The sequence below is a fragment of the Geospiza fortis genome, unplaced genomic scaffold (assembly GCF_000277835.1).
Source record: "Geospiza fortis unplaced genomic scaffold, GeoFor_1.0 scaffold78, whole genome shotgun sequence".
NCBI classification, from domain to species: Eukaryota; Metazoa; Chordata; class Aves; order Passeriformes; family Thraupidae; genus Geospiza; species Geospiza fortis.
This window is the reverse complement of record NW_005054339.1, coordinates 1,759,413-1,772,475: the sequence shown is the minus strand read 5'-3', so window position 1 is coordinate 1,772,475 and position 13,063 is coordinate 1,759,413. Positions and strand designations below refer to the sequence as shown.

The 13,063-nt window shown below is 38.3% G+C and overlaps 1 protein-coding gene across 1 annotated transcript; it reads right to left on the bottom strand.

The window, feature by feature from the left end:
- Nucleotides 1-268: 268 nt before the first annotated feature.
- Nucleotides 269-13,063, bottom strand: RFT1 (RFT1 homolog; the record flags this gene model as incomplete). Its single annotated transcript, XM_031058233.1, has 12 exons — nucleotides 269-3,452; nucleotides 4,304-4,553; nucleotides 5,574-5,679; nucleotides 6,005-6,149; nucleotides 6,998-7,128; nucleotides 7,731-7,781; nucleotides 8,028-8,106; nucleotides 9,036-9,170; nucleotides 9,926-10,027; nucleotides 10,587-10,776; nucleotides 12,293-12,409; nucleotides 12,903-13,063. Coding segments are annotated over 12 exons (1,632 nt in total), but the record flags the coding sequence as incomplete, so codon positions are not given.

Sequence of the window (13,063 nt, the reverse complement as noted above, 5' to 3'; positions counted from 1 at the left end):
CATTTCTTTGCCTAAAAAGCGGCTCCCCCGCCCTACTTTTTTACAAATAAAATATTTACAGCACTAGGAAAAATCAAACAGTTGAACAATTGGTTAATTGATTAGCTCCCAACTGCAGCATTGCCCTTCACAAACTAATTCAGCTAAAAAAATTCATTACATATCAGATTTATTCCTGGCCACTGAATCAGTTTTTATCACAATGCATTATAAAAGCAAACAAAGGAACTTGGCCATGCCAATTCATACAAACAATTTGACAGAAACAAAGAGGGAAAAATTTACTATAATGATGCCACTTATCACAAAACTACTACAGCAAATTTTATCTGTGTGTGTATGTTAGGAAATGGTGTGTATGCTGATAATTGAATTTACACACAAAATATCCTAGAAAATCCAACCAAATTCATGCATCAGCTGTACCAATGATACAAATAAAAATCCACTAATCATCAAGTGGAAGAAAAAAACAAAATATAAAGGAAATAAACTTTATTTAGTGTTACCTTGAAAATAATTCATCCTACAAATAAAAAAAATGCACCACAAAGCATGAAATCATAACCTTTTCCACCAAAGAAAATGTTTCATTCCCCTTTGGCTGAAACTAAAAGATTTCAGGACACTGCAAAACAGCTTCATGACACTTTAGACAGTCGTGCTTTTGACTGATAAATGGGGCTAAAACAAAAGGGAAACATGGTCAAGTTCAATCTCAACTTTGTCCCTGAGTTTGAGTCTGCTGCTTTAGCAAATAAGCAATTAACAACTTTGACATTAAGGATCCCACTGATAAATAAGAAACCAGCAGAGTTTCACAGGTCTCTACTTCCTGTCTCTCCTTGCAGTTTCCTGCCACATAAAACATTAAAAATAAAACATCCAGTATCACAAACACCAGTCAACCATCACTGAGCTGCCTGCAGATGATGTTTAAATGAGGAATGTGTCCTTAATTTGCTAATGAGCAATCATTAAGTCACCTTAAATATCTTCCTGATTCATAGAAAGTAACATTTGAGACATGAGATTTGCCAATATGAAATAAGAAAAATCATACTTCCAATATGAAATAACACCAAGTGGTATAAAAATGTAACTCGTCTTTAAATTAGTTCATATTATATTAAATAATTCATTTATATTAAATAATATTTATGAGACTACACAGGTCACGTCACTGAAGAAGAACTCCTCACGTTACCCTACTTATGAGATTCCAAGTAGCAGAAGTAATATCAGTGTACAGCTGGGGCTGTAAGAGCAGACAAGGCAAAATGACTTCAGGCTTCAATTTGGTAGAAGTTCTTCCACCTCCAAAGCACTTTAGGTGCAGGGCTGTACAAAATTTCTCATTCCAAGGAGTTATAAAAATTCACTGTACAGATTGAGATATTACCACAGCAGGATCCCAAAGGCATACAGAAAAAGACAGACCTTAAAATACAGTCCATAGGTTCAATTGTCTTGATTTTTTTACTACCAACAAGTAAAGGAGAAGCAACTGTTGTAAGCATTGACCATTCATAATAAAGAAGTTTCAACCCTCTGCAATATTTGAAATTGTACTGTGTAACTAACTCCACACCAGACAGAAAAGAGAAAAAAGGTGTAGCACCATTCAGAAGAGAAAAATGTAAAAGGCAAAGAACTACTGAATTCAATTAAGAGGACAGAATAATGTAGAGTTTGTTTCATTTTGACAGATTTCAAAACAGTGTAAGAAGAATCAGCAAGACTGCATCTACTCCTTCCAGCCAGGCAATGGAGACAAATGCCCTTGGCTGTGCAAGGCCACTGCCTTCCCTTCACTGTCACATTTTGGCTCCTCTATGATCATTTTTCAATCACCAAATTATCATACAAAGTATCTTTGGCAATGTTTTCCAAATGGCAATTACCAGAGTTTAGAAAATATTTCTAACTACGAGCAGACACTAGAAAGCATTTCAGCCTGGGCACTGAGGTCGCCAGAATGAACTCCACAATGTCATTGCAGTGAGATTTTTTTAAGCAGTCTGAGGATCTGCAGAGCTGCTACATAATTAAACTAAAAGCTTTCAACTGCACATGTCTGAGCACACATTTTTAATACCTTGACATTTTTTGGTCCATCCAAAAACTGCAAAGGGAACACTGATGGTTATAAACCTGCCACTTGTACATTTTGAAACTGCCCAGTTCACATCTTAGACCAGCAATACAATATGCCATCAGTACACCTAAACCAGCAGCCTTACGTGGAATTTTAGAACTTATGAACATCCAAATTTTCATCAATTCAAAAAAAACCAAACAATCCAGAGGTTGAGATTGAACAAGTAAAGAAATGAGATATGATGAAAACATTGGAACAAAAGGAAGTATTTACTATCTAATGAAGACATTTTCAATATGCATAATTCCTAGTAAAAAATCTTATTAAACATATTTAACATTCAGCTGTACAGACAAAATAATTTTTATTGAGACAAGTTTGATCATGGTGGCATTTAAAATCTCATACAAGCCCAAAAAACAATGGAATGAAAGTAAGAAGTTTTATGAGTAACCTTATGAACTGCACCATCAGTGATTGTACTCAACACCTTCTGCAGACAATGCCCAAAACCTCCTCCAGCTAAGGCTTCAGGGTATTTCTGACAAGTTAATCAATGCCCTCAGACATGAAGGAGCTGCTGAATGAAATAATCTCACAGAGCCAGCAGGGACACACGCTGTGTATTCCATTAATTTACTTGTAAACGTCAGGATCTTCTGTTCCCCACTTTGCACTTCAAACAGTGACAGCTCAATCCCCCTGCACCACACTGTGTTCTGCTCCACAACACTCACACTGGTGCTGTTTTATGGCATTCATTGTTGTGGTTGGTTTGGGTTTTTTTCCCCTGAACATCTTCTCCCCAGTTAAGCAGCACCCATGCCAAATAAGAGCCTTCTAAACCACGTCAGGCCTTCCCACACCGCCCAGTGGCAGGAAGGGGAGCTCTCCACACGCAGTCTATCAACCAGGTTATGTCAGGGGTCAGCTGAGATCTTCAGAGGCTGTTTGAAGAAAAGCTTAGACAAGAATAATGCATAAAGAGAAAATGATTCACCTCTCTTTTGCTGTACTGACCAGTTCAGAAGACAAAATAATATGCATGTCGCAGTTGTCAACATTGCCACTCCCTTATCAATGCTTCCAAATACATGTGGAAACCTTTTTTCCATACAGATCTTATGGAAAAAACCACAGCCCTTTACTGCAAGCACATACAAGAACTGTTCTGCACAGGAGCAGGTCATGTTCCTTTCTTCAGATAGCGGGAGAGGAACTGGCTCCTGACAAAGTGGACGAGCTTGGTCTCTGCGCAGAACATTGCAACCAGGGTTGCTGCAAGGCACAGGGCACCTGTGCTGATGTGGATCAGCCTGGCCATCCAGCCCTTGTCACAGCAGAACAACATCTACAACAAAGAAAACAAGGCATTGCAGGAAAACCAGTCAGCACAAAGTGCATTTACTGTCACAACAAGAAGTAAGGTCCAACACCTCTGTCCAACATGCCAACGTCACCATCAAGCCAAGCACGGTTGTGCATGTGCACTGACCCTACAATAAATCATCTTCAGGAGTCACAACATTTGCTTTCTTAAGTTCTTAAGTTCAGCAAAAAAGAACCATTCAGTAGATATCTGGTAAATGAGGAAGCTGCTGTTATCTGGTAAGCAAAAATGTGTTAACTGAGATGATATAAAACTCTGCTGGTGCTATCAGGCAAGTCTGCTACTGTACAGCAACATATCAGGCTATTTTCTAATAAAGCTGGAAATCTCCCACTCCAAAATATAAAATTCTCCTTTCTCAGACATAATGGATTTTCAAGCTGTCAAATTTTTGTACATTGAAAAGCTCCAATCCCCTTAATAATCAGCCTGCACAATTACCACCTTGTACTGAATAAACGTGTTAAATGTGCTCTTAGCAATATTTGGTTTTCTTCTAGTTTCAGTTATTACTTGTTTTTATTACAGAATTTTTAATGCCAATTTCTTCAAAATGTCCATAATTAATAAGAACACGGGTTAACTACACACAGCAGAAATGTGTTGAATTTTATTTTACTTGTCAGATCCATCTTGTACAGGCAGCAGAAAACATTCATACAAAAAATCTCTTAACCTGCCTTTCTGTAATGCAAATCTCCCAGCCTACCCTCAAAAGCCTGTTTTCCTGATGGCATGCCCCATTTTGTGGACACAAAAGCCACCTGACAGCAGCATGGTGAGTGAGAGCAGAGAGAAAGGAAGAAGCTCACCTCTGAGAAAGCAGTGACCACAGCACTGAGGGTGTAAACCAGCAGCAGAGCTGGGGAGGGCAGCAGGCCTGTGAGGGGTCTGTGGGTGCTTTCTCTGAAGTAGTGATGGATGTAGTGGGTGCTGTGAGCTATTCTGATGCCCATGTTGAAGCAGTTGGCAAGGATAAAGCCCACACTGCCATACCAGTGGGTCAGGAAATAAGAGATGCACAGAAATATGAAAGACAAGGCCAGCATAACAAAATTGTACCTAGGGAAAAAAAAAAGAAGAAATAATTCGACAATGCATGCAGTCCCAGCATTCATTTACTAATGATCTTTTATTTTCTAACATCAGTAACAGAATTTCTCTTACCATCTTCTAGTGAAAATACATTTGAGAAATGAGAGGATAAAAAAAATCATTTGAAAGAATAGAAAATACATCAACCAAAATAAACCAAGAACTACATTATGTAAACAAAATTCTATTACACTAATCAGTTGTGCTCTCATTGCAGAAAATCAAATTTAATAACAATTATTAGCAATGTAAAAATTTGTGCATTTTTTGCTATTTTCAGTTAGGAATATATTAAAGAAAATGAATGCTCAAGAACAAATTGACACTTTATTTCATTTATGTTATAAACAGTCACTTGGAAAAAGAGTGCACATTTTAAAGGGGTGGTGAAAGCAGCCCTTGCTAAGTCAAAAAAGCTCCCACTTTGATTGTGGAAAATAAATTAATTTGAAAGGGTCACATCAGGGACAGCCTAAACACAGAACCAGGAAATAATGCAGGCTGGAAGGACGCACAGGAGGTCACCTTGTCCAACCTCCTACAAAGTAGTAAACCACTGGATTCACACCCACAGCTTGGATCATTCCTAAGTGTATGTCCACTACCTGTATATGAAAAATGTTAATAGTTGCAAGCTTTCAATGAGTCAAGAGATTGTCTGAAACTTATCCTTTCAATGAGTCAAGAGATTGTCTTAAAAAGTGTAACTTCAAGATCATCTGTGCAGAAAACACACATTTAAATTACTTTACCAGTTAGTGGTGTGCCTAAAGCTAAATTAACAATCTTTATTTCTCAGTTTCTGACCTTTTTTACCCAAATTTTTCAACTTTGCTAAATCTTCTACGTCTAAATCTAAATGAACACAGCCTAGCAAGAAGTTGCTTTTCTGTGGGGCAGGATAGTATTTTGTGCAAGAGCACCAGTTCCTTTTTAAGGTCAGCACAAATAAATTCACAGGAACATTTTGGAGACACTGTTTCCTACCTGTCCACTTCTTCTTTGCACATTAAGGCAGATGTAAAACATTCTGTTACTCCATTGACAGCAAGAAACAGCACATACAACGAGTAACACCGCAGGAGATTTGGACCTAAAAAACACATTAATAAGATAAATAGTTAATGATTTCCTTTATCAAACCACTTTGTTTTTCAAGGCAGTGATACTAAGAGATAGAATTTGTCAAGTTAATACTAATAATGGAAACTTAAGTTCATTTGAACAAGTTTCCTGTCTAGATATCTTGACAAGAACACAAATAAGCAAGGCAAAGGATTCTGATGAGCTAAATCACAGATTGCAATAGCAATTTCACAGGAAAAAACCTAAACTGCTGATTTAGAAAAGATTCATAATAGCTGTAGGGCTCTTTTTCTAAAGAGTGGTGTTTTTTTGCCAGGTCTATAAATTTTTACCTGTTCCAGAACTGAGCATTGAGCCTCCATAAATATCCAGAGCCAGCTGAGAATAGGCATAACCAAAAACGGTGATGGTGAGGCCAATCAGGAGCACAAGTTTCAGCAGCAATTCCAATACATTTGCAGCCATAGCAACATCATCCTGAAAAAAACATAGCAAATCACATGAACCAAAATCAATGTAATAATAGCCACTCTTGTGCAGAAATGCTCCTTAAGAGAAACAAATCAGTTTGCATGGTGTAAAAGGTGTGAAACTTATCCTTTGTTATTGAATTATCCACATACATGTTCTTAACTTGGTAATGCTTTTTAGAGATTTATTATGCCACTATTTTTTCAGTTCTACACACCAGGTAGGTTTTATACCAAATATACACACAGACACCTCCCTTAGCCCACTACAGACCTGAAGCACAGGATTTAATTGTGTGCTGATGTGCAATTAGCAGGACTGCTACAGGCTGACCTTCATGAGTGATCAAGAATATTACTCTGTGGAACAAAGCTCTTACTCATTAATCCCCCTCATATAACTCAAACACACAAGAAAAATCCAGTTCTTTTCTTCCCAAAGCTGCACTCTTCAGAAACATTATTTAACAGCTATTGATATGTTTAAGTAAATAAAGTACTTCCAGATAGCATTTATTTAATAGATTTCATGATTTAAATAATGGCTTGCTATATTTGGAAATACACAGTAGAGTAGGCTTTCCATCACACTGTTTGGAGCAGCTGAGGTTAACTTCATTGATGCAAGGCAGCACTATACTACTGCATACTTTCATTTCTATTTCATTAGCTTTTAACCTATTCACTTTTCTTTTTGGTCCAGTCTGACTCAACATTTTTATTCTCCACTTTTCAATTTTAACAGCCTCAACACTCAAATTTAAACACACATTTCTGTCCGCCATACTTCTGTGATGCAGTTTATCTGTAACAAAAATCAAGCATTTGACATGTAAATAATCCAAATAAACCTACCTGCTTCTGATCCTTTACAGTCTTCCCTCTTTCCAACACTTTAGCAAAAAATACGTAAAAGCTTTCCTCAATAGGCAAAAAGATAAACCTGGCCACCAGTGAACCAAGGTTATTCACAATATCATAGACACCTTAGAAAAAAAAAATCTCAGGGTTTTAGACATATTTTAATTCCAAGTCTGTAATAATAACATGAATTATAATTTAACATCTCCAAAAAAAGAGAAAACAAGTGGTATTTTGTGCAACATGGAAACAGTATTCTCTAAAAACTCTGACAGTCAAGCAACTACAGCTTAAAATTGCAAGGTTTCCTCATGGCCAAGACAAAAGCACAAACTAGACAGAAGTGAATCTAGAACAGCACCAAACCACACTTCAGATTCTTGCTATAGAGGAATTTAGAGGACCCTGATAAAGTTCACTGATTAAGAACAGGAATGTAAGAATTTACTGATACAGGAGAAGAGAAAGATAAACATCTAGTGAACATCCATGGCAGGAGGGCTGGAACTAGATAATCTTGAAGGTTGTTTCCAACCCAGGCTATTCTATAATTCTATTATCTTAAATTCAAGTTTGTATTAATTATTCTCTGAAATGCAGCTCAAAGGCTTTGAAACATTCTCAGATTTTCAAGCTATCTTCAAACACTTTAAGTCATTTTCAGAACCACATGAAGAGCAGTGACTAAGAAAACTCTGTCACCATTCCACAACACCATCACACTTACCCTGATCTCCAAAATTTAACACATTCAAAAAAGTCATCACATATCGTTCACCTGTAAATTCAAAATAAAGAACTTCAGAACAAGCCCCTAAATCTTTCCCAATAACTTGCTCAGGCACTTCCAGTATTAAGTATTCAAGAGACAAAGTCAAATAGGACAGCACCTAGTTCTGAGAACCATTCAGGTTGGCAATCATGTGCCTCATCTCCCCCCACCCAAGCTTTCTGAAACTTTAAGTCAATTTTGCAAATAGTTTTCATGAGCCCTCTTCCCTCACACTTCTCTGTCAAGCCTCACCCTCTGTCAAAATCTGTTTCAAGAAGGATTGTTTGAAGAAACTCCAAGTCAAGCGTGCTTCCTTCCAGTTCACAAAGGTCTGCAAAAAAGAAAACTGAAATGTAACAAAGGTGATTGACATTAGCAGAAATAGAAAACAGCAAGGCGCTGCAACATTGCAGGGCAGCTCTAACTGCAGTGGTGAGGAAACCCACAATGCCACAGTTATTAACCACTAATGTAAAGTATTGCTGAATTCAAGCACCAACATCACTGATCTGGCAAAAACTGATTCCTTTGTTGAAAAGTGCTGCTGCTGCAGACAAAGTACCCATAAGAGCATTCTACAGAAAATACCAATCAAGTTTAGAGTTAGGAAAAAAACACCCAGGGTGTTTACGTGACAATACAACTTCCACCCTCACTGCAGATATGAATTGTTTACTGCTCTTCAAACTGTCCTTATAAGACTTGCAACCAAGAACCACCTTTACATTTCCAATCTATAAATCTTATCCAGAATGTTGTCTTCCTCAATGAGTCTTTTCATTTCTTTCTTTGCTTCATTTTTGTTTGAGAGATATTTGAGTGTCTCTAGGATGCTGTGGAACATCATGGTTATTTTGTGCAGAGATCAAAGTACCAAAAAAATCCACTGTTATATGGTTCTGGTTTGTTTTCTGCCTCAGATCCAGTGATAGTGATGATCCAGTGATCATTTCCCTGCACAGTGCACATGGTCTACCTCCAGTTAATGTCTACTAATATTTTGCACAAATCATGTCAGCAACAACAAACCCATAACCACAAAGAGTTCAAGTTTAATGATTTTTTTCTGACAAGAATTTTACTAATATAAACTTCAAACACAATTTCTGTGCAATATTTTTTACTTAATCTATCATATCTTCTATAGTGCAGAAATAACCCCAAAACCACTCAATTAACTCCCCAGTCTAAAAGCAACATTCAAAGTGCCCTCATGTGAGATTTTAAGAAGAAAATCAAGAAATCAATTGCACAACTTACCTCATCTTCCACGAAGCTAGGTAATAGAGCTTTTATTCTAGCAACTGGAAATGACTTCTTTGTGGCTTCAGGAGATCCCAGAAACATCACAAAATAAATTACATAGCACATTACCAAAACACTGACATATAAAAGCTGGGAAGATCAGGAAGGAGAGAAGAAAAACAGCGAAAAAAAAATTAACTTAGAAATGCAGAATATTATACTAGGTGAAAATACAGTGAGAAGAAAATGTAAGGAGTTTTTATGCTACCAAATATTAAACTAGGTAAGGATTTGAACAGTTCTTAAGAATGGTGTTGATCTTTTTATCTTTTTTTAACCTGCAGGTTATCATAGATCTTTGCTAATTTTCATGTTTTATTCAGCATTTATAGAACGTTGAAGGTCCAATTATAAAGCAATTACTCAATCAAAAAATCAAGCTGACAGAGGAGCTACTGCCTACATCTCTTATTTCATAGAACATTTCCAATTTCCATCAATTATAACTGATCTACAACAGCCAGGGCAAAAACTGAAGGAAAAAAATTATCCCTCCTTCATTGTCATCAAGAAAAAGTTTTAACCTGAATTAACTGCACTTGATTAGCACTTTCTGATAAGGTAATGCAGGATGGTGGTACAGGCCGATAAAAGTTCTGTGTGATTAGAATAACATAACCCTATTTGCAAGATGTGCCTCCACAGATGGAAAGTGCTTCCTTCTACCTCCCTTTAACTCAATGTCAAAGCACCAAGTCAATAATGAGTATCAGGAAAACACCAAATATAAATTCTAAATCTTAAACCTCCCAGGAGCTTTTTCTGTCAGCTCCCCAAAGTTCTTCAGCAGGCTAAATGTCAAAGGAAAATTAAAATTCAGCTGAGAGAGAACAAAGGGAACTTACCTGAGCCAAGGAAAAAATGTAAAGGCCCCATTGAGGATAAAGGATTACTAAAGTAACTGTCAAAATGCATTTTGACACTACTGAAAGGCTTTCAGCAATTACCTTTAAGAAACACAAAACAGAGAAGGGTTATTTTATGGCAACCTAACCACATACACAAGCTTAAAATATATATGTTTAACACACAGAATTGATGTAGGAATGTAAGGTGTTCAAAGTCGTGTGACTTTATCACAGTTCCTTTCTGCTGAGCTGGCCAGCTTAGATTGTCATTGCTCTGCAAGTTTTTTATTCTAGCATTTCACAGTTCCTCCACTGTATTTTCCCAGTCCTTTGTATGGGACCTAAGGGAGAAAATTTTGCTTGAGACTATCATAGTCTCAATATTTCATGTAGAACTGTGGAAGCAGTGTGTCTCTCCCTCCAATCAAAACCTATGTTTCAGGATTTAAGGATCTTGAAGGTAATAATGTCTAAATAAATCAACTTGCTTGCTTTAATGGGCACAAATTGCTGGGTATGTTACAAACCAGGCCATGCAGTGCTAAACAGTACACACAGGGGGTTTTGTAAGCTTGAAAATACAAAGATTTAAGTCAGTAATCTGTTCTTTTCCACAAAGATTCCCCCCACATGCACACACCCCACGGACTTTACTAACCTTAAGTCTCACAAACAAATGAGCTTGTGCTAAAACCCAGAATGGCTCTCCCAGGAGTTCAATAATGGCAGAAAGACCAAATGCCACTACACCAGCCTGATAGTGAGGAACCACAGAAGGGTCGGGTACTTCAAGCAAGTGTAGCCAGACTAAGCCCAAGATAAGAGACCAAAAGACACCAAGAGGGACTCTAAAAAGTTAACACAAAAACTAATTAATGGAAATGTAACTTCAGCAGAAACAAAAAAAAAAAGAAGAAGAAAAACAAACAAAGCACAAAAACAAAACAAGGGGAAAAAAAAAGAAAATTAGATTACAATATCACATATGGCCACAATGATTATACAAAAAAGGCCCTGAGGAATTAATTCCTGTTGTTACTATACCAAGAATGAATATTTTCCTTTGAAATGAACACCCTTAAGGCACTCTGCAAGACACAAAAAACATTTTTCTCTGTTGTGCATTTTCTACTCCAGAGCCATAAGGTCAAATATCTGCATTTGTGTGCCTTAGGACCAAACAATTCTGATCCCACATCAGCCTACATATCCTGTTCTGCTGACACTGCCTCAGAAACACAAAGCTTCTAGCAGAGTCCATCATGTTCTATATCATTGGAGCAAGATCTTTTTGACCCTCACACTATCAGACCCCTAAGATATTTGACATCAAGCTCCTAAGACATATTTCAGGTGCTTCACTGAAGGTAACCTTCATTTGAAGTTATGCTTCTCCACAAGGAAAAGTTTAAAACAAAAAAGATGCACACAGTCAATGTCACCTCTGTCATTTAATGCTCACTTGAAAGGCCACCACACAGCAGAAAGTTGACTACAGTACAGCTTAGAGAACAGAAACAACACATTTTAAATATTAGTATTAGACCTCTCCCTGACAGGGAAAATCCCTCTGCTTTACACCTGGATGCAGATGACCACATATAACCCCCCCATTCCTGGGCCAGATCCAGTTAACAGCTGGGCAGTTGCAGGGAAAGTCAGGTGCCCCAATGGGAGAATACTATTTTATCATGCAGGGGGAGTTTTCAGCCACATCAGGCAGGTAAATTTACTTCCCAGCCCAGCCCAGTTGGGGCTAAACAGCAGCTAGAGCTGACAGAGGGAGAGAGCAGAGAGAATCAGGAACCAGGAGGGAGAAACAAGCCATAAAATCCACTTTATCCTAATCACACTACAGTGTGTGACTGCTTGTTGCAGTGCCCTGTGGACTTTAAGCTGCTCTGCTACAAACAGCAGCACAGCTGAGTCAACCCTACTTCCTCCTTGTTGTTTAATTCCAACTCTTTCTTCCACCTTTTTGCATCTCTCCTACCCAAACATTTATGTTCAGGTTCACATCGGGTACTAAAATCACAAAACTGAACAGGAAGAGGAAGAAAAAACAAAGGGCTACATATTTGTGCAAGAGGGTTTTCCTTCAACAGCTCTGGCCCAAATGAAACTCAAGCAACAGAAGAAATGGCACTTTTGGCAGTGAACTTCCTCATGTGCTCCAACAAGAAATCCAAGTCCAAAAATGCTAAAGCACCAGACTTGAGCAGCTTCCTACAACAGTCCTAAATCAGAAACATAACTGAGGCTTCTGAAATAATTACCTCAGTAAATGAACACTTCCTCTCATTCTGTGAGCTCCCAGACAAAAATGAGACATTCTAAGGAAGTGAACTTTTAAAGGTATCTTACGTCAGCCACAAGAGATTAATTGTTTTTGTCCAGTTTCTCTTGGCACTCCCACTCAAACAAGCTCTGCGAAACGCCTCCCTGGCGAGGAAGACAACTGTTGAGTACAGCAGAGTCAGCCTAAAGGGGGTGAAAAGAACCAAAAAAAAAAAAAAAAAGAGAGAGAAAATTATTTCTTTTCTATTAATTGTAAATCCTTCATGTGGTAGTATCACAGTTTTTACACACAAATTCCTACAGGTGTGCAAACATGGTTATATGAGCTAAAATTATCACCATTTCCTAAAACCAGAAAGAAAGTAATTTTGTGCGACAGTTCAAATAGCAAGAATACATGCTGCAGACCCAATGTGAAGATACAAAGTATATCCTATAGAAAAAGCACATTGTATCTAGTTTGTCCTCAGCAAACTGATGGTTTAAACACAAAAACCAGGCCAGTGCCACCGGTGTTTCAGGCCAAAATAGACCTGGGGAGGCATGAAATGACCAAACACTGCGACACGGCCAAGAGCAGAGCGCACAGCATTAATGAGAGCACCGCCAGTGACAGGGCACAGACCAGCACAAGCTCTGCCCCACAGCCCTGCCGGGTGCCTCTGAGCTCCCTCACCTGACATTGACCACGCCGATGAGCTCCCGGGACAGGTAGCGGAGGGTGAAGGCGTTCAGCCCGAAGGTGACCACCCGGAACAGCACCTGTGAAAGAAGCCGCACTGGAAGCACCTGCGGTGCCCCGCCGAGCAGCAGCAGCAAGAGGAGGAGGAGGGTGAG